The sequence below is a fragment of the Neovison vison genome, chromosome 12, assembly GCF_020171115.1.
Source record: "Neovison vison isolate M4711 chromosome 12, ASM_NN_V1, whole genome shotgun sequence".
In the NCBI taxonomy this organism is placed as follows: Eukaryota; Metazoa; Chordata; class Mammalia; order Carnivora; family Mustelidae; genus Neogale; species Neogale vison.
Window position 1 is genome coordinate 96,160,635 of NC_058102.1, and position 25,120 is coordinate 96,185,754.

General features: G+C 56.0%; 2 protein-coding genes and 1 non-coding gene across 4 annotated transcripts; 2 read left to right on the forward strand and 1 right to left on the reverse strand.

Annotated features, from left to right (window-relative positions):
* Positions 1 to 67: 67 nt before the first annotated feature.
* PHB2 (prohibitin 2) lies at positions 68 to 4,937 on the forward strand. The gene is made up of 10 exons (XM_044228513.1): positions 68 to 355; positions 520 to 604; positions 885 to 964; positions 2,015 to 2,199; positions 2,624 to 2,753; positions 2,862 to 2,965; positions 3,384 to 3,461; positions 3,848 to 3,924; positions 4,394 to 4,399; positions 4,578 to 4,937. The coding sequence occupies exons 1-10, from the start codon at positions 229 to 231 to the stop codon at positions 4,603 to 4,605; spliced, it is 900 nt and encodes a 299-aa protein (XP_044084448.1). The 5' UTR covers positions 68 to 228; the 3' UTR covers positions 4,606 to 4,937.
* On the forward strand, positions 3,036 to 3,299 carry LOC122892864. Its single transcript, XR_006381536.1, has one exon. It is a non-coding gene; the product is annotated as a small nucleolar RNA U89 (small nucleolar RNA).
* A 4,661-nt stretch (positions 4,938 to 9,598) lies between the features above and the next one.
* On the reverse strand, positions 9,599 to 24,795 carry PTPN6 (protein tyrosine phosphatase non-receptor type 6). Of its 2 annotated transcripts, none has more exons than XM_044227972.1 (16): positions 24,660 to 24,795; positions 19,675 to 19,797; positions 19,230 to 19,424; positions 16,453 to 16,642; positions 16,178 to 16,294; positions 15,958 to 16,071; positions 15,712 to 15,808; positions 15,260 to 15,339; positions 14,939 to 15,088; positions 13,311 to 13,442; positions 13,031 to 13,185; positions 10,959 to 11,026; positions 10,703 to 10,854; positions 10,514 to 10,605; positions 10,007 to 10,127; positions 9,599 to 9,791 (listed from the first exon to the last, which is right to left on the reverse strand). In XM_044227972.1, the coding sequence occupies exons 1-15, from the start codon at positions 24,671 to 24,673 to the stop codon at positions 10,013 to 10,015; spliced, it is 1,794 nt and encodes a 597-aa protein (XP_044083907.1). In that variant the 5' UTR covers positions 24,674 to 24,795; the 3' UTR covers positions 9,599 to 9,791; positions 10,007 to 10,012. The 2 variants fall into 2 exon arrangements, with proteins under 2 accessions (XP_044083907.1, XP_044083908.1); XM_044227973.1 differs by lacking the exon at positions 24,660 to 24,795 and adding an exon at positions 19,892 to 20,035.
* Between the last annotated feature and the right edge of the window lie 325 nt (positions 24,796 to 25,120).

A 25,120-nucleotide genomic window follows, 5' to 3' on the forward strand; every position in this document is an offset into this window, starting at 1 on the left:
CAGAAGGGGGCGGGAACTTCCGAATACGTAATTCCTGTGCGCGAAGTTCGGGTCGGCTGTGGGCGATGGGGCGGGTTTAGACGGTAGCGCATTTCCGGTGCCCTTTCTCCCGCGAGCACCTCGCGCCCCGGACCCTCGTGTGAAGGGTGTGATCTCTGAACTGGAGTGGGGTCGAGGTGGGCCAGCACGGGCTTCTGACCTGTGGTGTCGCTGGCCTCAGGATCGGACATGGCCCAGAACTTGAAGGACTTAGCGGGACGGCTGCCCTCTGGGCCCCGGGGTATGGGCACGGCGCTGAAGCTGCTGCTGGGGGCCGGCGCTGTGGCCTACGGCGTCCGCGAATCCGTGTTCACCGGTGAGCAACCTCTGCCAGCTCTCCGGATTCTTCTCGTCCCCCCCAGATTCCCTGTCCGGTCCCGCCGGGGCCCCGCGCACACCCACTCCCTTTCCCCGCCCCACCAGAGACTAGTACATATTCTCAGCAGCGTTTTAGCTTGATCCCAACCCCTCTCCTCACAGTGGAAGGCGGACACAGAGCCATATTCTTTAATCGGATCGGTGGCGTGCAGCAGGACACCATACTGGCCGAGGGCCTTCACTTCAGGTAATGGCGGGCCCAGCGGACTGACCCTGACCCTTCACCCTTGAAAGCCAACCCACCAGTGGCTGCAGTAGAACTTCAAAGAACTCCGCGCTGCCCTTTATTTCTCCTGGACATTGGGACCTCCCCCAAACTCCTCTTCTCCAGAGGAAGAAAAGAATTTCTCCTTGTCTGTGGTTATTAAGAGGTGGAACAGGCCAAGAAACACGTGGGGGAGGAAATACCAGGCAAAACTAATGGAACTGCAGGCTCCTAATACCTGTTCCTGTTCCCTCCCTTGTAGGATCCCCTGGTTCCAGTACCCCATCATCTATGACATTCGGGCCAGACCCCGAAAAATTTCCTCCCCTACAGGTTCCAAAGGTAGGTCTGGTCATTTGTCATTTGGTAGTCCTTAACAGATGTCTACATAAAGTAAGCAAGGGAGCCTGGCAGGAGATCCAGGGGCAAGAGGATAGAGTCACATCTCTTGGGCCTTGGTTTCCAAATCTGTAAAAAAGAATTGTAATAAAAGTACCTGCTTCTGGTTAAAGCAATACTTTTTTTTTTTTTTTTAAGTTTTTATTTATTTATTTGACAGAGCACAAGTAGGCAGAGAGGAGGGAGAGGGAGGAGCAGGGAACCCAATGCAGGGCTCGATCCCATGACTCTGGGATGGTGACCTGAGTTAAAGGCAGCCACTTAACCAACTGAGCCACCCAGGCACCCCCAGAGCAGTACATTCTTGACACACTGTGTGTTCACCCATACCTATCAACTGTCGCCCCGCTAATGTAAATTCAGTGACAGCGCTGTTTGTCCTTTCTTATTCACTGGCTAGATCAAAGCCTTAGTGTAAGCCTTGTCTTCTTTAACTGCTTGATTAATTCTGTCCACTATTGCCCCCTGTCCTGGGCAGACTTGGTCCCACTTTTCACTGGAGCACCTGTTCCCTTCTATACCATCCATAGAAGCTGTGTCTTTGAGATTCCCCTGTCCCTTTTCTCACACACAGGCATGTACACACTAATAAGTGCTGTACTGTTTTGTACTGTTTTTAGTGCAAATGGCTTAACATTCCCTGAATCTTCGGCCCTGGGGATAAAGAATTCATAAAACACAATCCTTATCTTCGAGTCCATATAGTCTCATAAAGAAGGCAGGTGATTACCGTGCAGTGTGAGAGAGCCTACAGTAGAGGTTGAACACAGGACGGAAGCAAAAATGAGAGGTCGGCTCTACTGGTTGGAGAGCTGGTGAGTCGACAGCACTTTACAGTGGAAGAGGCTACATTTGGCCTGTCACTTTGCACAGCGCTGCACCAGGTGTAGAGAGCGGCATGTGGAGGAGAAAACGCTTGGAGAATGGTGCTTGGCTAAAAGGCCAGGTGAGGACCCTGGAGCCTTGGCCAGCTTCTGCTGACCTCTCTCTCAGATTTGCAGATGGTGAACATCTCCTTGCGAGTGCTGTCTCGACCGAATGCCATGGAGCTTCCCAGCATGTATCAGCGCCTAGGGCTAGACTACGAGGAGCGAGTGCTGCCATCCATTGTCAACGAGGTGCTGAAGAGTGTGGTGGCCAAGTTCAATGCGTCACAGTTGATCACCCAGCGGGCCCAGGTCTGAGCTGTCACCATATACGTGGCTTCCCACCTTCCCTCCTAGGCCAGAAGCAGTGCATGTTAGGAAGAGCAGCTTGTTGGAAAAGGATCACGACCCTAGATCCCTTTTCACCTAAGAGCTGCACTGATGGCCACAGTGGGAAACAGGGCAAGTCAGGATGGGTGCTCAAGCAGTAGGAAGCATGGTGTTTCTCACACTAGCAAGGTCTAGAGGTACATAGGTTGGGGAGAGTGGGAAATGAGTCACTATGACCTACTAGAAAGATTGGACCAAATCCCTTCCAACTCAGGTGTTCTAGTTGAAGAACCAAGAAAGGATTGTTTTCTGCCATTTTCTGGAGCTCTGATAATCAGACGATCACAGCAGTCGCCCTCTTTTCCAGTTCTCCAGTCTCTTCATATCACCCCTCCATGACCCCCAGGTATCCTTGTTGATCCGGCGGGAGCTTACAGAGAGGGCCAAGGACTTCAGCCTTATCCTGGATGACGTGGCCATCACGGAGCTGAGCTTCAGCCGCGAGTACACGGCTGCTGTGGAAGCCAAACAAGTGGGTGAGTTACAGGAGGACTTGGGCCAGGGCTTCTGCAAATGCAGGAGACAGAACGGGGTCCCTGAGACCTCACATCTGTGACACCACCCCCCACTCTCTCCCACTACAGCTCAGCAGGAGGCCCAGCGAGCCCAGTTTTTGGTAGAAAAAGCAAAGCAGGAGCAGCGGCAGAAGATTGTGCAGGCAGAGGGGGAGGCTGAGGCCGCCAGAATGATATCCTGCTGCAGAGAGAGGTCTCTGCCCAGTCCCTGGAGCGTGATGCTTCCCCTTTCTCCCTCCTGGGCCGGCTGATGACACTAAGGCGAATGCGACTCCGTGCTGTCTGGTTCTTGGCTCCCTGGGGGTGGAGGTTTGGAATGGGATCTGAAATCTTAGTGGGGTGCCCGAGGCCTGGCTCCTCACTGTAAGGCAGATCCATAGCACTGCTGGCCTTGCCTTCATTTCTGCTGCTGCCTCCAGTTTCTGGCAGCTGCCTGCAGGGGGGCCCACAGGTGGGGACCGGGTGGGACCAGGCACGAGGTATCTGAGCGCAACCTTGGATCTGACAGCCCGCTGAAGGGCTGCAGTATTAAGACTGGGCCCGGAGGCTGCGACTGAACTTTGTGTGAACCCTTAACCCCAACCCGCTCACCTGGGAGAAGCCCTGAGTAAGAACCCTGGCTATATCAAACTGCGCAAGATCCGAGCAGCCCAGAACATCTCCAAGACGGTGAGTCTGGGATCCCCGCGTTCCCCAAAAGGCAGCTGTGAGTCTGGAATCGTTTTAAGTGAAAACACGTTGGAGTGAGGGGATTAGAATCTTGCTCATTGGGGTTTCAACTCAAACTGGCTTCTCCAACACACTTTCTCCATCGCCCATGATTCCTGTGGGCTTCCTGGCCTTTCTCTGCCTTTGTTATGGTGCTGATACATCACAGTCGGCTCGCTGCTCTGGATCTTTGCGAGCAGAAACCAGGCTGTCACTCGTTGCCGTAGCCCTGTTCCTAACCCACGTGTATTCGATCAGTGGTTCTTCAATTGCAAGGTTGGGGTCCAGGTGTGAATACTAGCCATCTATTTTATTTAGCATCTAGTTTTTTATTTCTGGACCTACAGATTGCTACATCACAGAACCGTATCTATCTCACTGCGGACAACCTCGTCCTGAACCTCCAGGATGAAAGTTTCACCCGGTAAGACACGCGACTGATACAGTGGGTTGTCACAGAGCATGGGACCGGAGTCTGGTTGCTTGAAAGACCCCCTCTGAGCCAGAGTTACAAATGTGGGTGGTTGACAATCCCTAGCTTGACTCTCCTAAGACTGGGTTTTATGGGATCAAATAGGATTATTCTTGTCAAAAGCATTCGAGCTGTGACGTTTGGTCCTGAGAAGTAGTGAAAGACGATACCCCATTCTCTTACTCAGAAGCCCTAAAAATTGCTGCTTAAAGGCATGGAAGGATGCTAGAAAGGAGAGGTGGGAAGTGGTGATGGCCAAGGGAACCAGCCTCTTCTCAGAGATTCCTGGTTTCCACCCATTTGTCTTTTTCTCTTGGGAGCAAAGGAGAATTTAGAGCAGGTGGGGCCTGAAACTGTCAAATCACCGGTGCGTTTCTCTTCTCTTTTGTTTCCCCATCGTCTGGTGACCTGGTATCCACAGGGGCAGGTAAGGTGTTGACACCTCCTTGTTTCTCTGGGGTCTTGTAGCTCCTCTCCCAGTACTTGCCTCTTTCCCCACTGCATCATCACACACGCCCCCTCAGGGAGGAGGGAGTGGCCAGAGGTGCTCAGCCTCTCACATTTATGTTCTCTAATAGTGTCGTCTGTCTGTCCCATTTCCACAGTGACAGCCTCATCAAGGGTAAGAAATGAGCTTGGTAACCAGGAACTCCACTCCCGGAGAAGAAGTGGATCTGTTCCTCCCCTGGTTTTCTAGGAGCCAACTTGGGGTCCAGCACACCCACCATCCCACCCCCAGTATCACATGATGGTCCCTCCTGCATCTGTCCTCCCAACCCTTCTTGGATGAACAAAGCCTGACCAGTTTTCAGAGCAGTGATACTGCTCCTCCCTGTGTTGGCCGGAGGTGTTGGGACGGTGTGATTTCGGAGTGATTGCCTACAGTGTTGGTTCCTCCCTCCAGGTTGGGAGGGGATAACCATCATCCCAGGAATTCTCAATAAATTTTTATTACTTAAACTGAAGTCTCTTTGCGTCCTGTGTCTGAGCTGGATGAGGTGAGGCACGCATGCGTGGGTTCAGATCACGCACTCCTGGGTCTTTGTATCTGCCAGCAGGGGGCGCAAAGATTCTAATCATGGCGGTTAAGAAAGCGTTAAGGGCCAGAAGGCCCTAATGCTCACCCTGAAAGCCCAGCTGAGTCAAATCCAAAACAGGACCCAAACTGGGAGCAACAGGTCCTCGGATCCCGTGGCCCAGCTGCCCTTTTCACTCCACCCTCCACTTCTACCACAAATCCAGCGTTTATTCACCAACATTTCCTTTTTCAAGGCTGGAGCAGCTGTAGCTTTGCTGAGCCAGACCAAAAAAATCTGATGACCCCAACACGAGCTGCTTCCTTGGTAACAAGTTTCCATGTAGCTGTGAGGGAAGCTATTTGCGCCTGTAGAGGGACTCCAAAACCCTAGCGGATCGTGTTCCTTGCTGGGGGCTACCCACATCTGATTTCTCAGTCGCCAGATGTGAGAAGCTGTTTGTGGAACAAGGTTTTACCTACGGAGGTAGGCTCTTCGTGCCGGTAGCCTTGGGCTCCGAACAGATCAGGTGCCCCTTTTCAGTCCTTAGCCGGCTACCTCATACCGGTCCCAAGACACTGCTTGACAACTCAAGCACCAGAGAAACGAAGCCACAACTTCCCATTCCTTCTCTTTATAGGGAGATGGGGAACATTGGGAACCATTAGCACTGGGGGCGAAAATATGTGCAGGAATTAGAGTACAAGGTAGGGGAGGACATAAGTCTTCCAGGGTTAGGGATTCGTCTTCCGCTTCTCCTGGATCGTTGAAGAAAATTAGATTACCTAATGTTCCCCTGCTCTGCAGGTTAGTGTCGTAAAAGGGACAGGGAGATGAAGCATGTATGGCTTCCCACTCCTCAGGAGCTAGGAGCTCAAGACGAAATCAACAACCAGACCAAAGACAGGCCAAGTGACCTGAATCAGTCCGCCACGAGTTCCTATGCACACTTTATTTCTTTCCCCTTCCCAAGGCGGGAAGAGAATGTAGGTACCCAGTGAAGGACTATGTTTCCAAATCCTGCTGCGGCTCCAGGGGCAGCCATTTTGTCTCCTCCCCATTGTTCCCCCTTTCTAGTATTTGTACCCCCCACCCAGAGGGATAAAGGTCAGAGGTGGTTCATCAGGAGGCCTCCATGGTCTTCAGGGTTCCCTGAAGGTCACTGCCGAGGGAGCCGGCCCGGGGGCCATCTTTACCAGACAGTGTTAGGAGCTTCACAATTAGACCATCCAACACTGTGCTGGAAGACGGACCCAGAGCCGGCGGACACGCGGCTCCCGGCCACAGCTGACCCGTTGTTACCGGGACCCTGGCCGCAGGCCAGATGAGGTCTCTTGAGAGTGTGTGAGCCAAGCCCAAGGTTAGCGGTGGGTTCTGGATCCACCAGATGACAAATCCCACTGGCGGGGGGGGGGGGGGCTCGGGGCCATTGTGTCCCTTCAGTGGGCAGCCAGCCAACCCGACAGCCACCTCTTCTGCAGCACCCTTCACTCAAGATGAAGGGGCTTCCACAGTGTGCGGGGAGGTCCCGGAGAGGGGATTGCAGCCATCGGGAGGAGCCCGGGGGGCCTGAGGCGATAGATGTCGCTGACACGGAGACAGGGGCCTCCATCATTACCCGGCAGTATTAGAGACTCCCAACCAGCACCCAAACACTGCTGGGTAAGACGGGGGCCCCCACCCAGCCTGCCCACCTCCGGGCCTGGCAGTCCTCCGCCCAGGCTCCCTGTGGAGAGGCTGCAGAACCTTGGCTCCCATCCCCCCACCACCCGAGTCCCTGGAGACACTTCCGGGTGAGCCCAGCAGCCCGCCACCAGCCCCACCCCAAGCTGCGGAGCCCCGGAGACCCAGGCCCCTACCCACCTGTTCTCCGCCTTGGAGCCCCTTCCCCCGTAGCCCACACAGCTTGTCCTGCACCCCCCCCATACACACACTAATTCATCGGCCCTCAGCCCCGCTCTGTGGTCCCTAGGTCGTCCCCCTACTCCCTCTCCCAGTGGCCAGTTACCTGTCACCGGGCCGCCTGCCCCCCACAGAGTGAGTGCCGAGGAGAGGAAGGGGAGTCAAGGCCCAAGATTCAAAGGCCTAGAGCCCGCCTGCCCCAGCCTCCACTCTTCCTCCTTCCCTCCTTCCTTCTCCGCCCGCCTGGCAGCGTAGGCTCCTCACCTGGGCCCCGCCCGCCGCCCCTGCGCACAGGTGTGTCCTCCTGCCATAGGCTGCCCCCCCACGGCCTTAACCCCTTCCCTCCCGTGGCCAGCCCTAGGCGCCTCCTCTGAGGCGCTAGCTAGGCCTCACCAGGCCTCCCACCCTTTTCCACACGTCCCTTCTCTCCTACCTGCCTCCTTTGCCCCTGGGCCTACACTGGGAGCCCGGTCTCCAACGGGAAAAGAGAGGGGCTCTCTTCCAGCTCCTTTGGCCTCTCCCCGTGGCTACCCCCTTCTTCTGAGGCCTCCCACCTGGCCCAGGGCCAGAGAGCCCTGAGGTCAGCGAGGGCTCAGCCTCTGCTGGGCATCCCTGCCTGTTGAAGAGAAGGCAGGGCTCAGCGGGGTGCCCCCTGCCCTCAGCCCTAGTGATGGGGAGCCCACCCCTCCGGGAGGCCAGAGCTGGCCAGGAGCACCAGCACGCAGCCTACCCATTACAAACCTCACAGGCGTCCTGAGGGGAGAAACAGCCACTGCTGTGGGGGAGGGGTATGGCGGGAGTGGGGCTCAGTGGGGGCAGGAGAGGTGGGCCGTGCCCCTTCCGGGCAGAGCTGTTCCTGGACCCACCTCAATGCCCTGGGTGCAAGTCCCAGCCCACAGGCAGTTAGCCCTGGGATGGTTAGAGGGGTGGGACCCGCCTTTCTTTGTGCAGCTCTAGCCGTTGCTGGGAGAGAAGCCCTGAGGCCCACAGGTGATGCCCCACCCACCCACCCCCGGGAGGCCAAGGGCTCCAGGGCCTATTGTGTGGCCCAATCCAAGCTCTCCTCTCCCCGCTCACGCTGTCTCCTTTGTTTGCTTCCTTCTTAACACCGTCCATACGTATCTGCGGCCACATGGCCTGCTTCTGAGTCCATCTCCTAGCTCCACAGCGATGGGAACTATCGTGCCCACACCATGCCCCCAGGACGGCTCCAGTGTCTGGGACACACTGGACACCTGGCAACACAGCACATGCCAAAGACAGTGAGGGAGGACTGTCCCTCGGCCTCTCCTGCTACAGGGACCCTCACAGGTTTCACGGGCCAAGAGACGGGCCTTTCCAATCAAGAGAAAGCCTCAGCCCAAGGATAGAATCTCTGGTGGCTCACCCTGGACACAGGACAGGGAGGAGGGGACAAATATAAAACGGTCGGTCAGGAGCTCAAGGGTGGAGGCGGCAGCTATGGAGAAGGGAGGAGCGAGAGGCTCCACTGGGAGCCCCCAGGAACCTGCAGAGGGAGGGGCAGGGGTGGCAGGGGCTAGGACTGCGCTTTCTGAGCTCTGAGATCTGGAAGTCAGGGCCCAAGGCGTGCACGTGTGTCCATTCAGGGGGACCCCAGCTGTCGCTCCAGGAGCGTGTGCTCTGGAGCCAGACGGCCTCACTGCTCAACAGTTCTGTGCCTGAGAGCAAGTCATGGGTGGTCGATCTGTGCCTCAGTTTCCACCGCGGTGCAGTGGAAATCGCACAGGCACCTAGATTGAATGTGTAGTCTTTGAAACAGTACCCTGACCCATGACAAGTGTGGAATGAGTTATCGTTGCTGGTTGCAACCTTCGTCCCTTATCTCAACCATCTTCAGGATTGCCCTGTCAGGAGCTTCCCGCTCCATTTTATTGTAGAGATATGTGGGGTTTTTAAAATTTTTATTTATTTATTTGACAGACAAAGATCACAAGTAGGCAGAGAGGCAGACAGAGAGGGGGGGGGAAGCAGGCTTCCCGCTGAGCAGAGAGCCCAGGACCCTGGGATCAGGACCTGAGCCAAAGGCAGAGGCTTAACCCACTAAACCACTCAGGTGCCCCAGATATGTTTTTTTTTTAATTGAAGTACAGTTGGCACAATATTACATCAGTTTTGGGTGTACAACAGAGTGATCCCCACAAGTTGGGGCAGCAGGCTATGCTTCTCACAGGTGCAGCCACCACCTGTCACCACACAACTATTACAACACACAACTATTACCACACCATTGACTATTTCCTGCACTGTATCTTTTTTTTTTAAGATTTTATTTATTTATTTGACAGACAGAGATTACAAGTAGGCAGAGAGGCAGGCAGAGAGAGGAGGAAGCAGGCTCCCTGCTGAGCAGAAAGCCTGATGTGGGGCTCGATTCCAAGACCCTGGGATCATAACCTGAGCCGAAGGCAGAGGCTTTAACCCACTGAGCCACCCAGGTGCCCCTGCACTGTACTTTTGATCAGTCTCCACGTTGAAGGAGAGACTGAGGAGCCCGGCCCTTGGCCACACTCCTATGTTAAGCAGTGTCCAGAACAGGGTCTGACTGTGAAGGCTGAGCTTTAATGTGAAAACACACACACACACACACACACACACGCACGCATACACACAGGGCTCCCTGCTCACCTCCCTCTCTGTCGCCTTCTGAGCCCCTCCCATCCAAGCATTCAGAATTAGAGACCCCCACACACAGTAATCCTAAGGGCTTTATTTACAAGAGTAAAGGGCCCCAGCACCGCCAGAGGCCTTGCTGGGCTATATACACGTCAGGAAGAGGGAAGTAGGGACGCAGCCATTTAAATTACAATAGAATGGGGGCGGGCTCCTAGGTTCCGGCTGTGGCTTGGTCCATGGAGGCCTCTGCGGGGATCAGGCCTGAGGCTGCAGGGAGAAGGGAGTAAGAGGGTGCCTGGAACCCAGAAGGGGTACAAGAAGGGTCTGGAAAGGCTGGGAAGAGCAGGGTGAGGTAGTTGCCACCCCATCCCACCAGGGAAAAAGCACTGGATCCAGGGAACACTGGGAGCCGGGCAGGCAGGAGCCCGAAGGTTGGGGGTTGGGGGAGTGGGGCGGGGAGGGAGTGGTGGTGGGGAGCGTACCCTGGCTCACTTCCTCTTAAGGGAACCCTTGCTCTTCTCCTTGTCTGCCGACCGCTGCTTCTTCACCTTCTCCTCCTTCTTGTTCTTACTGTGCAAGTTCTCATATACATCCTCCTTGTGTCTGCAGGTGTGGTGAGCAAGTGTGTAGGGGCAGCTGGCACAGGTCAGGAGACAGGGCCGGTGCCCCAGCACCAGCAACCCCCTGCCTCCCCCCATTTCACAGATGAACAAACTGAGAGAGGAGAGCGGGTCACAGTCCTTTCACTAGATCAGAAGCTCCCTGTGGGGAGCGGCTGCATCTCCCACATTAGTAACACCACCAGTGCCCAGCACAGGCCCCACAGAGAGGGCACTCGGGAAATACTTGCTCACACAGGTAGTAAGAGCCAAGCTGGAACTTGAACCCAGGCCTCCCTAACAGTGGCCCCTGTGGTCTCTGGAAAGGGAAGGCCAGGCAGGGAGGAGGGACGGGCAGCTGCGGGGAGGTGGCAGGCAGGGGTCACTCACTTGGAGGAGGTGCGGGAGGCCTTGGCATGGGCATTCTTCATGGCTGGGGGGTAGGTGATGTTCCCGTACTCTGACTCCCGGCCCTTCTGGGACTGTGGGCAGAGGTGGGGTGGAAGGGCCGTGGTCCCAGCGGCATATGGCGAGACCCACAACCCCCCAGCGCCCTACCAGGCCCTGCTCTGCACCCACCTGCATGACCTCCAGCTTCTTCTTGGTAGTTTCAATGAACTGGGCAATGGCCACATAGATGAACTTGTACTGTGCCTCCGTCTGCACCATGCCCGAGCGCTGAGCCCGCACCATCTGGATGGTCTTCTGGATGTCAATGTCACAGTCCAACCCTGGGCAGGCGTGGCAGTTGGACCCCAGGCCCAGAAAGGGGTGGACACCGAGGGGCTGCTCACCCAGCCCCCCCCCACCTGCATCCCCCACAAGTCACCCTCACCCTTGGTGGAGATGCTCTCCATGAGCATGTCGATGACAATGATGGTGCCCGTGCGGCCAATGCCTGCGCTAGGGAGGGAAGGGGGCACCATCAGAGGCCCAGGCCATGCCTCCATGGGAAAGGGGAGCCCCAGCATTCAGCTCTGGCAGAAATGGAGGGTCCAGCGAGAGGAGGTAACATGTCCAGGGTCACGGGGCACGCTAGCCAGAGGTAGAAGTTAGCCAGCTTGTGCACCTGTGCTCAGCGCTTCCAGGGATCTGTAGGCGGGCCTGGCTCTCCAGGCTGGATCCCACCCCCTTCCCCCATGCCGCTCCCCCTTTCCTTCTTCCCAGCACCTCACTCCCCTACTTCCTGCTTCACTTCCTCATTGCTGGCTGGGGGCTACTCCCTACTCTGGAAGATCTAGGACCCCCCCCCCAGCCCCACCAGCATCCTGCCTGCACCCAGGCACTCTGGGCCTCCCCCAGCTCACTCCCAAACCCTTGGCCTGAATGAGGCCTTCCCTCTCAAGCCCCCACCACCACCATTCAAAAGTTTTATTTAGAGCTTTTAAGAGGGTTTTGTGTCTTCAGACCCTGAGGACAGGGAAAGGGCAGCCTTCAAGGCAGTAGGGCACAAAGGGGGCTGGGGTGAGGAGATGGGGAGGTGTGGAGGCACTGTGAGGCATGAGGTCTCCCTTCTTTCCTCACCCTCTGCCACATCCTGGGGCACATAGGTCCCAGGAACCTCAGGATCCCTCAGAGACCCCAGTTCTGCCTCTTGGCAGAGCTGCCAGGCTCGTGGCCTGAGTCGCACTAATTTCAAACCCAGATTGTCAAAAATAACCCCCCCTTACCCACTTCCTTCCTGTAACATCTAAATAAAGGCCATGGGGATTTCAAGAAGTAGTAGGGGAGTAGAAGGAGGGTCCTTCTTCATGATGGGCCTACCCCTGCCTGCAGAGCAGAGTCCCTTAGATGACAGGCAGGAGGCACCCCCAGATTCAGCCCACCCAGCCCTGGCCCAGAACTAAAGTCACTGGTGGGAAGAAGGAAGATGCGTGAGGCCCTCAGCCTGGGGTCACTGGAGGGAGTGGGAAGGGAAGTAGATGAAACAGGCTCCTGTTCCCCATTCCCTGCCTGATGTGTTATTAAACCATCAATAGTTCCCATTTCTGGAGAGATTACTGCATTCCAGACACAGGGACAGGGTTTCAGTGAATCCTCACAGTAAGCATAGGAGATCCTGAATTTACAGATGAGGAATCTGAGGGTCAGAGAAGTGAAGTAATTTGCGATCACACAGCCAGTGAGCAGAACAGCAGGAGTTTAAACCTACTGGTCTCTGTCCAGGAACCTGCACCCGCAGGGTCCCATCGACCCAGACCAGGCCAGCTGGGTAGGCCCATCTCCAGGACTCTAACCCTCAGAACTGAGGGGGCCCCCCACTCTTCCTTGATGGCCACTCCCACCACCTAGCAGGAACAAGGGCTCCTGATCAAGAACTTGATGGAGCTAGTAATGCAGCTGCCCCTCTGGGAAAACAGCTCCCATCCCTGCACCACCCTGGAGGCCGAGCTAGACTCCCTAGCTGGGAAGGCAGAGAGAGAGAAGAAGGCTAAGCACCCTCAGGGCTACAGATTCAGAGAAAGAAAACGTAAGGAGCCACACTGACCCCAGATGGAAGGTGCCAGGGCCAAGAAGAAATACAGGCTGAGTAAGCCCGTGCGACCGGGACCTAGGTCTGTTGTGAGCACCTGTGCAGACTCTCCCACCGGCTGGCTGGCAAGTCGCTGGGGTGTTTGCTCATCTGTATTCGGGAAGGTTGGGGGAGGTGGCCCATGCAGTTACGTCTCTACAGAAGCCACCCGCTCCCCACCCCAGGCAGAGGCTCCATCAGCAAGGTTGCTACAAGCTAAGTTTCTGCCTTGGATCTGGAGCCATCCAGGAGCCCGGAGGCGGCTGGGATCAGGCCGAGCACTGAATGCGTGAACGGGAGATGATGATCGTTTACAAGAGCACATGGCCCTCAGTCCCCAGTATTTCCCAGCCAGCGACTCTTTTGATTACTACTGCTAACCTCATTATTCTCACCTGCAGTGTACAATGATGGGTCCTGCGTGAGGCAGACTTTCCTGCCGCTGGTTGATCTGGTCCAGGAAGCTGAGGACACCCCCAGGCTCACTGGGGACCCCATGGTCAGGCCAGCTCAGGTACTGGTAGTGCCAGATCTCTCGAACCAGGTCCCCCTGGGCAGAGCACATGGGGCCAGTGCCCTCTGTTCCCACATGTCGCCCCATCCCCCACCCCAGCGGGCAAGAGCAGATGCAAGGAGGGGGTCCCGGGGAGCGAGGCGGGGCTGGAAGACACTCACATTCTCCAGCGGGGAGACATGTAAGGTCCGGAGCTTGTACTCCGCTGTGTCGTGTTCCCTGCAGTTGGTGACCACGTAGGGTCCGTAGACACGCTGTGTGCCCACCTCTGGCCAGTATGGGACACACTTGTTCTGCAAAGGGAGAGTGGAGGTGAGGATGTTCAGGGGCCTGTTCCAGGCCCTTTTCAAGGTCCTGTGTCCCCAGTGCTGGCCCAATCAGCTGGATGAATGGATGAGCTGGCCTGGAATCCGAGGCGGATCCGGTCCTGGCTTAGCCACTAACAGGTGGTGAGACCTGACAAAGCCCTTGACCCTACAGTTCACTCAGTAAACACGGGCTGGTGCAGCCCAGCCCACAACAAAGACTAAGACGCAGCTTATGCCCCTGGGCCTCCACCATTCACAGAGAGACAGGCGAGCAGGGGAAACAGAGCCACTGGGGAGCATGGCAGAAAGGGAGAGACTAATCCTCCCTCTAGATTATGGTGGAAATCAGAGGTGGCTTCACAGAGGAGGGAGTGTTTGAGCCTGGGGTTCAAAAACAAGGAGTCTGTTAGGCAGAGAGAGCGCAGAGAGAGGAAGTCCTTTCCTAGCAGAAAGTGCGCTCTTGCGAAGGCGTGGGAACCTGAGGCAGGTGGTTGCAGGGAAGCCACCAGGCCTGGAGGGCCGGCTCTTAGAGTGGGACTGGATCCTGAAGACAACTGGGAGCCACAGGAAGATTCTCAGAGAAGGCACAACCTGACATAGTGTGTGTGCTCTGGGGTGGACCCCTCTGACTCCAGGGGAGACGTGCTGTCAATGCGGGCAGCCTACAGGGAGGGAGTCCAGGCTGGGCAGCGGGGTGAGGGTGAGGGGCAGACTCCAGAGACTTAGGAGGCAGAGAGGACAGGAGGGCTGTTGCTAGGATGGGGACAGGTGGGAAGGGGCATGTTGCTTCGAGACACTTTAAGGAAGAAAGCCCATTTAAAACCTGGGTCTGAAGGTGCCTGGGAAGCTCAGTCTGTCGAGCATTTGACTTTGGCTCGGGTCATGATCTCAGGATCCTGGGATCCAGCCCGGCATTGCATCAGGTTTGGAGCTGAGCGGTGAGTCTGCTCTTCCCTCTGCCCCTCCCCCTGACCCCACTCACATGCTTTCTCTCTGTGTCAAATAAATAAAATCTCTAAAACAATTTTTTTAAGGTTTTGTTTATTCATTTGAGAGAGAGAGAGAGCATGAGCTTGAGAGGGGGAAGAGCAGAGGGGGAGGGAGAAACAGGCTCACCCCCGAGCAGGGAGGTAGATGCAGGGCTGATCCCAGGACCCCAGGATCATGACCTGAGCCAAAGGCAGAGGCTTAACTGACTGAGCTGCCCAGGTGCCCCTAAATAAAATCTTTTAAAAAAATAATTGGAAAAATAAAACCTGGGTCTGGTGGTGAGGAGAGCCCCAGGCTGGAAGCAGGGATCTGGGAGACAGTGTGTACCCAAAATGGTCTCTGTGCCTCAGTTTCCCAACAAGGGCTGGACCTTGCCCTCTGAGGTTCCCTTCTGCCCTGGCACCTGGATTCTCTATGGTTCCATGGCGATGGGTGTTACACCCTGGGAAGGAGGGCTGTGAGGGTCAAGGGCACACGGGACTCGGCCTTACCCGGCCCTTCTCCACCTCTCTGGTGGTCATGACGATGACACGGGTGTTCTCCTGCCATACCATCTGCCAGAAGTCATTGACCGTGGCCTCCAGGCAGCCCTGGCTGGCGATGTAGGTCTTAGTGTTCTCGTCGGGGCCTAGCAGCTGGTTCTGGAAGCAAGTGTAGAGAGCTGCACCCCAGGCCTGTGGGCCCCCACATCCCCCCCACCCTCACCACCTAACGTGTCGGCTGTGCCTACGTGACTCTGGATCCAGGGCCCCTGTGAATGGGGAATCCCCAGGGCCCAGGCTCTCCTCCCTCGAGGAGCAGGTACCACCAACCTTGACATAGTTGGCATTGATGTAGTCGGACCCAGGGATGTTACTGTCACGTCCCTGCAGGATCACTCGGCTGTGGTCAACTGGGAGTGGGCAGGGAGGAAACGATGGGCCTGGGTCAGCCAGGCACTCACCAGCCTCTGGGGCAGACCCTTCCTAAGCTCACGGGCCAGTCTTGTCTCTGAGGCCAGGAGGGTGTCAGAGCACTGTGGGCAGCTGGGGAGTTGGGGGGCAGGGAGGAAGGTTTCAGAGGAAGGAGGGTAGTGGACGTGGGGTGTAGGGAGGCTCCACTGAGTGGGGCAGAGGCTTTCTGGAGGAGGAGGTGGACCCTCCTCGAGCTGGGGGTAGAGACTGTATGAGATGTGGGGACTTCGGCTCAGGGAAGGGGAGTCTCCTGAGTGACACTGCCTGGGAAGGGGGAGGGATGGAGGCTGCCCCGGGGGTAGGGTACTCACAAGGGAGAATGTTCTTATAACGGTTCTTGCTCTTGTTCTCTGGCCTCTGACCTTCCAGCCGCTGGTGCAAGTTCTTTACCTCCTGCTTCTGCAGACTCTGAGGGGCGAGAGGAAGAAGTAAAGTGCTGGCCCCTGGAGGGACATCCACGCCCAGAGGGAAGGTGGGCCAGACCAGTGTAAGGGGTGGGGAGAGAAGGGATGGGGTCTGGACCCCACACCAGTCACTCTGATGGCCCCACCATGCACCTCAAACTCTTCCCAGAAGCCAGCTTTGGCTGTGTCCTCCGACTCCTGCTTCTTGTTGAGTTCCAGGACCCGATTCTCAATGTCTGCAGCATTCACCCGAGTGGCATAGTATGGCTGGGCAGGGAGGGGCAAGAAGTCAGCAACTCGAGATCCCAAAAGCTTCTGGGTCTGCAGGATCACTCAGGAAGGGGAAGGAGACAGCCAGGCCCGCCCCTCTCACCTGCCGCAGGTAGACAAAGGCCCCCGAGGCCTCCTCAATCCCTGTCTTCTTGAAATGCTCCACCAGGTCTGTGAGACTGTCGAAGGTCTCGGAGCCACCCACAGTGTACCGTCCACCCTGAGGGATGCCAAGTCAGGCCATTCCGCACGATCTGAGTCTCCCTCCCTGGACCCCAGCCTTGGACTGAAGCCCAGGCTGACCCACGCCACCACCCCTGCTTTGGGTCTCGACAGGAGCCCTGGCAGGAGGCCCTATCAAATGCTTGGCTGCCTTACCTCACACATGACCTTGATATGAGTGACTCTGAGTGGGGAGCCTGGGCCAGCCTTGGGCTGGTCGCTGAGCACGGATAGCACAAAATCTCCAGGCTGGCTGAGACTCTCACGCACAAGGAATGTCCAGGGCTCCCCCTTGGCCTGCAGCAGTGCCTCTGCCTGCCCCCCAGACATGTGACCATGGTACCACCTAGAGAAGGCAACATAGGGGAAGGGACACCTAAGCCCAGGGGCAGACGCTGAGCAGAGATGTTCACAGAGAGGGACAGGGCCAGGCACTGTGCTAGATGCTTTCAAATCCACCACGATATTTTTTAAAAAATTTCTTTTTAAAGTCATCTCTGCACCCACCGTGGGGCTCAAACTTACAACCCCGAGGTCAAGAGTGGCATGCTCCTCCAAATGAGCCAGCCAGGTGCCCCTCAGATTCACCACGATGTTTAGGTCCATTGCTCTCACAAAAATGCTGAGAGGTAGGTACCATCCCATTGTATAGATGAGGAACCTAAAGCTTATCGATCACACTGGCCCAAGGCCCTGAGCTGATAGGGAAGCCTTGGGAGTTCTAACCAGGCCTGCCTCTGAGAGCCTAAGACAGAGGCAGAAAGGCAGGCTATACCCAGAAGAGCTGTAGGGGAGAAACCAAGGAAGGGTCTCTGGAAAGTCAGGACTGCACTAGGAAAAGAGGAGGGAGACCAAGAGAAACACAGAGGCCAAACGACAGAGAGTAATGGAGATGGGAGTCACGAGGGAGTCACAATGGGGACAACTATCCCTGGGTACCAAGGAAGACAGATAACCCTGGGGGTGGGGGGGTGGGAAACAGTGGGGGGGGGGCCTCTGGGGTAGCCCAGAGATGGAGATGAGGCTGGGGCTCGGAGGGGCTCAGAAGGGCAGAAAGCAGAACTAGGACCTTTCCCCGAAGCACACCCCCTTCCCAGGAGGAAACTGTAGCCCCACAATGCCCAGCCCCACAGGAAACCACGTGATGGAAAAAACACAAAACTCCTTCTGGGGAGAGAGTGAGAAGTGAGGGTGTGAGGTTTCCTCAGCCCAGGGACCAGGGGAGGGGGCATTTTCCAACCGCAGGGATGGGGGGAGGTGGGAGGGGCCGGTCTGTCTGGCCCCAGCTCACTCTTGCCCTGTCCAGAAGCAGCACCTGGCGGGTGGGGGAGGTCACCCCATCCCACCACTCAGGGAAGACCAGAGCTCCTCCCACTCCCACCCCACAATGGGGAGGGGGCTGACCCTGGTCTCCCTGGCCCAGGATGAGGAAGTTTCCATGCAAATATCAGGCTGACCACAAGCAGAGAGCTAGCCATTGGCGGGACAAATGCAAATTCCCTCTGAGGAGGAGGGGCAGCGACTAGGGCAAGGAACACAAAGGGAGGTATGGAGAAAGCCTCCCACACAAAATCCCAGGGTCAGGGGTGAGCCGGGCACCCTGGCATCCTGGCCTAGGGAACCAAAAGGGCCTCTTAGAGTCAGCTAAGCCTTCGCTGCTACCTCAGTCCTTCCCTCTCCCGCAGCCGCCAGCTCTGTCCTTCTCCTGCTTCTCTGGGCCTCAGGCTCCCCCTGGGCGGTGGGGGGTCTGCCCAGCTTCTCCTTCCCTCTTCAGCTCCATCCATTCCTGCTCCTCCTCTAGGGCCTCCATCAACCCACCCTGTAGCAGGGCAGATGCTGACTTTGGGCAAAGAGGAAGAGAAGACACGAAGAGTTTAAGAGGGCCTGGGTGGCAAACCCCCATGAGTGTGGCAGGCCGAGCAGAGGAAAAGGGCAAGAGGGAGAGGATACCAAGCAAGGACCAAAAAGGGCCACCATGAACAAAGTCACTCATGCCTGGGCCTCACTCCTCAAAGAGGTGGCTTCAAAGGGAATGGATCCATGGCTTTAGGCTGGCTTGGAGAATGGCATCCAGCGGCCACGAGGCTCTTACCTCAGCCTCACCCAGTTCCAACTTTTAACCAGTGACTGGAACAAAGATGTGAGTTGAGCGGCGTGCCTCTCAGATAGACTGAAACCTGGCAGAGCCCAGGGTCACAATCATGACAACAATCAACACACATATACAGAATAAGGCAAGTTGCCTTGGCCCCAGGAAGGTGAAAAAACAATGGCCCTGGAATTATTCGGCTGCCCTTCACTTTGATGGAGCCGTCTTTGGGACACAGCCGCTAAAAGAAGCCACCATGTGATCCTGAGGGTCCGGGTCCCCCACCCTGACCCATGCTATAGGGAGACCATACGTGCTGCGGCCTGCCCAGTCCTGGGGACCACGTCTTTGGAGAGAGACAGGAGGGAGGAGGGCAACGCCTTCAGTATTACCCAGTGCCCAGGTACCAGGCCCCTTGCACGCGCAACCCTGTCACACAGTTTTCCACTGCTCCGTGTTCTGGTCAAGGGACTGGTCAAGCCCCATGGAGCCCCCACAAGCAGACCCATCATCACCGTGCTGCTCAGACAAGACATTAAATGTCCTCCTGTGCAGATTCAGCTCCATAGAAGGAAGAAGAGCTTTCTAACAACAGAGCTGGCCTACTACCAGATGCAGCCACTAGGCCTCTGCATCCCTAGGAGGGCCTGGGGCACCAGCCGACTGGGACCCTGAAGAAGAGCAAGGCCATGGCCCCTGCTTTCTCGGGGGGTTGAGGGAAAGGGGTGGCAGGTCCGTCCCCTGAGACACAGGCCTGGGATCACGTGGAAGAAAGGGGCTTGCAGAGCACTGGGAAGGCAGTGGGGCGGCCCTAGCAGTGGGAGTGGGCCAGCAAGTCCCTCACCTCTCGCTGGTGGGGTCGGAGCAATTCAGAGGGTACTTGAGGTGGATGATGGTGCCGTCTCGGTCCTGCAGGACGCCCTGCTGCTGGGTGTAGTACTCCACGAGCTCTGTCAGCGTCGCGAACTTCTCCCCTCCATACAGATCATAGAAATCGCCCGAGTTCTGGATCCGAATATGGGTCACCTGATCCCCCACCCTGCGGGGCACCCGGTGGTAAGGCCAGTGGGTGCAAGAGTAGAGGTGGGGACATAGGGGCGATGGGCTGGGGCGCGCGCACAAACACACACACACACACACACTCAGAGGGAAAGGGTGGGCACAGACAGACACAGGGGTGGGGGACACATCAGTGCTGGAGTGGGGGCTCGGGGGAGCAGGCACTGCCACGAGGGAACCAGGAATGAGGTGCCGAAACACTTGCCCAGGCTGGCATGGAGGGCCCTTACCTGACGGAGAGGGAGAAGTCCCCCTGGTTCTTGCGACTAGGCCGAGCCAGGAAGCTCCCATGGACCCCACGGCCCTTCAGCAGGGTCTCGGCGTCCAGCCCGCTGAGGTCTCGGTGAAACCACCTGCATGACCCCCAGGGAGCAGTGAAGGGATGGCCCTCTGGCCGCAGGGCGCCCCTGCCTCCTGCGTCCCGTCCCTTGGGTCCCAGGACCTTACCTCACCATCCTGGGGGTGCAGGGGAGTGAGGTGAGCAGGGCAGTCCCGGCAGGCAGAGCACTCTGGGGCTAATGGCTCAGTGCGGCTTGGCTCAGAGCGCCCAGGCCACCTCACAGCCCCGGCCTCCTGTCCTGGTGCTGGGGCTTCCACTCCACAGCCCGGGGGCAGCCAGCAGGGCGGGGACAGGAAGGGGCGCGGCCGACCCCTTGGGGGAACTCACTGTACTTCTCGTTTTAGAGCAGAGCAGAAGAGACTGCAAAGCAGGGTGGCAGTGGGGGGTGGGGATGGGGCCCACTTCCCACACATCTGCCATCGGATTCGGGAGCATGGCACTCCCAAGCGTGACGACACACGGAATATGGACACAAATGTGACTTGCGCCCTACTGGCGAAGGCCATGCTTCATAAATGTGAACCCACACGGTCACACGCCATCTCTTCTTCCCCCACCCTGGTCCACACTCCACACTCACGATGACGGTGACAGTGACAAGTCTCATTTCATGGAGTCTCACTCCATGCCAGGCACTGTGCTATGATGTCACTGACGTGCCTTAGCCGATTTATTCCTCATAAGAGCTCTGCGAAGCTGGTGCCTCTCTCTCTCCCTTCTACAGACAAGGAACCTGATGCTCAGAGAATGTAGGGAACTTGCCCGGGGCTGGCCATTCGGTACGTGGCAGCGCTGGGATGTCACCCACACACTGGTTCCCAAAGCCGGTGACTTTAGCTACTGTGTGCTGGCCCTGGGAGCTTCCGAAAACGGAGGCTGGGAGCTCAGGGTCACTGGGGATTGCAGGGAAGGGGAGACTTTCTTTCTTTATTTCTTTCTTTTAAGATTTTATTTATTTATTTGACAGAGATTACAAGTAGAGAGGCAGGCAGAGAGAGAGGGGGAAGCCGGCTCCCCGCCGAGCGGAGAGCCCAATGTGGGGCTCAATCCCAGGACCCTGGGATCATGACCTGAGCTGAAGGCAGAGGCTTTAACCCACTAAGCCACCCAGGCGCCCCAAGGAGAGACTTTCTAACGGCCAAGGCCAAGTAGGTGCTTACAAACCATACAAAGGTGCTCTCACCTCTCACGACACAGATATCTGGAGGAGCTGCTGGGACGGAGGGACGGACAAAATGACCCCCGCACAGCTGTCAGACTCACACCTTTTCTACTTCTTGTCCCAAGTCTTTGTCACACCGTGCCCTAGCCAGGCAGTGGAGCCAAGGAGCAGAACTCGAGGGGATGCAGCGCTAGGGAAGCAGGTGAGGAGTAGAGCCGCCAGCCCCCTCGGTGCTGTCCACCCTGCGCCTGAGCCATACGTTCTCCTCTAGGGGCCTGCTCTGAATCAGCCAGAGCTCAGGACTCTGACTAGGGGCCTGTCCCCTGGGGGCTAGGGACAAGGTCCCTGCCTGTGGCTCATATTCTCAGGGCTGGTTGACCTTGATAGCCCTACACACCAGAAGCTTGTGATGTTCCCCGTGTGTAATTCCACATACAAACACAAACACTACCAAACCAAAACAAGAGAAAAGCAACCCGACCAGGGATATACAGAAAGCTCGAATTGATGGCATCCCTCCCCCAGGTGGCTGGGGGAGAGATCTGGGAGCGACATTTACTTCTCCTTTATACCTGTTTTATGTTTTCTGTTTTTTAAGATTTTATTTATTTATTTGTCAGAGAGAGAGAGAGAGCACGAGCATGGGGAGTGGCAGAGGGAGAGGGAGAAGCAGGCTCTCCGATGAGCAGGGAGCCCGATGCAGGACTCGGTCCCAGGACCCTGGGATTATGACCTGAGCTGAAGGCAGACACTTAACCAACTGAGCCACCCAGGCATCCCTATACCTGTTCTTTTTTTTCTTTTTTTAATTTTTTTACTTTTTATTTATTTGACAGAGAGAGAGGCCACAGGTAGGCAGAGAGGAGGAAGCAAGCTCCCTGCCGAGCAGAGAGCCCAATGCAGGGCTCGATCCCAGGACCCCGAGATCACGACCCGAACCGAAGGCAGAGGCTTAACCCACTGAGCCACCCAGGAACCCCCCTATTCTTTTTTTAAATTGAAGTAGAGTTGACACCCAACATGACATTAGTTTCAGGTGCTAGAACATAGTGATTCAACAAGTCTACGTGGTAGGCCACAGCTCACCATGGCACAACTACCACCTGTCACCATCAGCATTATTACAATACCACTGACAAGGGGCACCTGGGTGGCTCAGTCAGTGAAGTATCGGCCTTCAGCTCAGGTCATGATCCCAGGGTCCTGGGATAGAGCCCCAAAGTGGGCTCCCTGCTCAGCGGGGGTCCTGCTTCTCCCGCTCCCTCTTCCCCCTGCTCATGCTGTCACTCTTTGTCTCTCTCAAATAAATAAATAAATAAATAAACAAACAAATAAATAATCTTTTTAATTTTCTTTTTTTTTTTTAAATACCACTATCTTCCCTACACCATGCCTTTCATCCCCATGGTTCATTCACTCTATAGCCGGACGTCTCTACCTCCTACTCGCTTTCACCCATTTTGCCCCTCTCCCACCCACCTCCCCTCTGGCAAACCATCAGTTTATTCTCTGTGTTTATGGATCTGTTTCTGACTTTTGTTCGTATAGTAACCCCTCAATCCATCCCTGTTGTCAAAAATTGCAAGATCTTATTCTTTTTACAGCTGAGTAATATTCCATTGTATATGTACCCCACATCTTCCTTATTTATTCATCTGTCAATGGACACTTAGGTTGCTTCCTTATCTTGGCTACTGTAAATAATGCTGCAATGAGATAGGGGTGACTATATCTTTTTGAATTACCGTTTCCATTTTCTTCAGGTAAATACCCAGTAGCAGAATTCCTGGATCACCTGGTATTTGTACTTGTAATTCTCTGAGGAAGCTCCATACTGGTTTCCACAGTGGCTGGGCCAGCTGACATTCCCACCAGCACCTTTCTTTACATCCTCACCAACACTTGTTATTTCTCATCTCTCTGATTCTAACCATCCTGACAAACGGGAGGTGCTATCTCAGGGGGTCTGATTTGCATTTCCCTGAGGATGAGTGATGTTGAGCATCCGTGTCTGTTGGCCATGCGGATGTCTTCCTTCCCCCATATCCTTTTTTGAAAGTTGTCACATGGGTATGTATTTCCTTTAATGAAAATAAAGAAATTGCCTGGGAGATGGTAATTTGTAGGAAACAGCTGGGATGCTGGGAACGCTGGTTGGTGTGTGCGCAGGTGGATGAGACGTGATGTTCCTCAGGCCGTATGTTTAATTCAGTTTAAGCCCTCACGGTAAGCATTCATGCACATTATGTATGCTAGTACCTCAATAAAAAATAAGGCAAAATAATAACCGAGTGTTAAAGCTCAACTAAAGTCTCTATTTCCTATGATGACTACTTTATTACTTTTTCAAATATCAAACATCAATTCTCCACACACACACCCCCAGAAATGGATTCTCCCCCTCCCTCTTCCTTCTGGTACCTGGGAAGCTTGGTCTGTCTATTGGATGACTTAACCCTGACTACCCTTTCCACCTTGGATTTTGAGTCCCACTGAAAGACCACGAATTCCCTCCCAGAGCTATAGGGGCAGAAAGAGGAGCTCCATAGGGGGATCCACCCCAGGGTTCCACAGCCCGGCCCCTCCCTTTGAGAGTTCAAAGGCTGACACAACACCAGAGTGCAGAGTACACATCCAATAAACAAGCTCATCAATGGCCATGCACAGGCATGATCAGCTTCCGGTCCTGCACATGCACATCCTGCTCGTCATACACAGATGAGTACACATGCATATGCATACACAGGCCCACTACACACACCTCACCATCCACATCCATCTACACGTGTCCCTGGCCCAGGGCAGACACCCACACGTGGACACACCATCCTGCCCGCACATGCCGTTTCAGGTCTCTGCCTCCCTCTCCCCTGCTTTCTCTTTGCACCCTGTCCTTGGTCCTGTGTGCCCACAGCAGGGCCTCTGCCCATGGGCACCACATGGCTGGCTCTGCCTCATCAACCAGCTCTCAGCGCTCCTGTCCCCTCCTCTGGAAAGCCCTCCTGGATCCCTCCAGTTAACAATGCCATTGGCACCCCCAGACACTTGCTGGCACCTGAAGCCGTCTCGTTTCCTGCATGACACTTCTGAAAATCTGAAATTAGTCCTATTTATTGGGTTCTCTGTGTCGTCTGTTGCCTCCCACTGGAATGAAGCTTTCTGAGAGCAAGGACCATGTCTGTCTTCTTCGCTAAGTTATTGTCAGCACCTTACTAAGTACCTGGTCTACAGGGGATGCTCGATAGTGTCTGTTGCATGGATAATGCATGGGAGGGGGAAGGGAAGAGACCCTGAAAGAAAGTGGAGCGAACCCCGGATATCGGGAAATTCCATGGGAAGCGGGGAGTTTTCTCCGATTTGCCTTTCAGACAGGGTATGTTTCAGGTGATGTGCGCTACCCAGGGGTTGGGGTAAGCAGACAGCAGAAGCGGGGGACCAGGGGGAACAGAGAGTGAAGGGAGACAAGCAATGGAGAGAGAAGAAAGATGCGTCTGTCACAGGGAAGGTGCTAGAGACAAGGAGGAGGAGGCAGAGGGGTATGAGACTGGAGCTCCTCACATCTTGAGGCAGGGACAGGAAGAAAACCCAGGCCAGGGTACCAGCTGCAGGTCACGCTTATAGTCCCACACCTGCCAGAGGGGAGCATACACCCTGTACCTCTCTCCCAAACTAATAGAAGATTGTGGCACCCGGGGGGGGGGGACGGGACTTACCCACGGGACAGCATCTCCCCAGATGGACGGGGGAGTCACAGGCAGAGGGCCACAAGGGGTGGGGCTGAGTATGGGCGCAGCTGTGCACAGCAGCCCAAACAGGTGAGGAACACAGGGAGCTCAGCGACTTCCTCCTCGATGCAGTCTGCCAAGCCAATGACACCACAGCAGCAGGCCCCTGGTTTAATGATCCCTGGAGAAGGGACAGGTAGGAGGGGCTGGCCTCAGACTGCCCACAGCCGCAGGCCTCTCCCTCCAGATCCACTGGATCATCCAGGGCCAGCCTGTCCTCACCCCTGCCCCTGGGAGGGGAGGAGTCACCTGGAGCTCCACCTGGAGCTCAAGTTGACAGAGCCACTGGAAGAAGGGGGGGTGAGGTGGGGGCAAAGACCAGGAAGTAACCCCAGCCAAGGGAGCACCGACCAATGGGGGAGCCTCACAGCTCCCAGAAGCTAAGGGGC

What these genes read in the sequence shown, in the direction of transcription:
- PTPN6 (XM_044227972.1), bottom strand. An exon ending in GCTTCTGGGAAGAGTTTGAG is followed by an intron (nt 15,809 to 15,957) that starts GTGCATGGTGGG and finishes CTCGCCCCTCAG; the next exon opens with AGTCTGCAGAAGCAGGAGGT. An exon ending in GAGAGGTGGAGAAGGGCCGG is followed by an intron (nt 13,443 to 14,938) that starts GTAAGGCCGAGT and finishes CTCCCTTTGCAG; the next exon opens with AACAAGTGTGTCCCATACTG.
- PHB2 (XM_044228513.1), top strand. Translation starts at nt 229, where the DNA reads ATGGCCCAGAACTTGAAGGACTTAGCGGGACGGCTGCCCTCTGGGCCC. An exon ending in CCGCGAATCCGTGTTCACCG is followed by an intron (nt 356 to 519) that starts GTGAGCAACCTC and finishes CTCTCCTCACAG; the next exon opens with TGGAAGGCGGACACAGAGCC. An exon ending in AGGCTGAGGCCGCCAGAATG is followed by an intron (nt 2,966 to 3,383) that starts ATATCCTGCTGC and finishes CAACCCGCTCAC; the next exon opens with CTGGGAGAAGCCCTGAGTAA.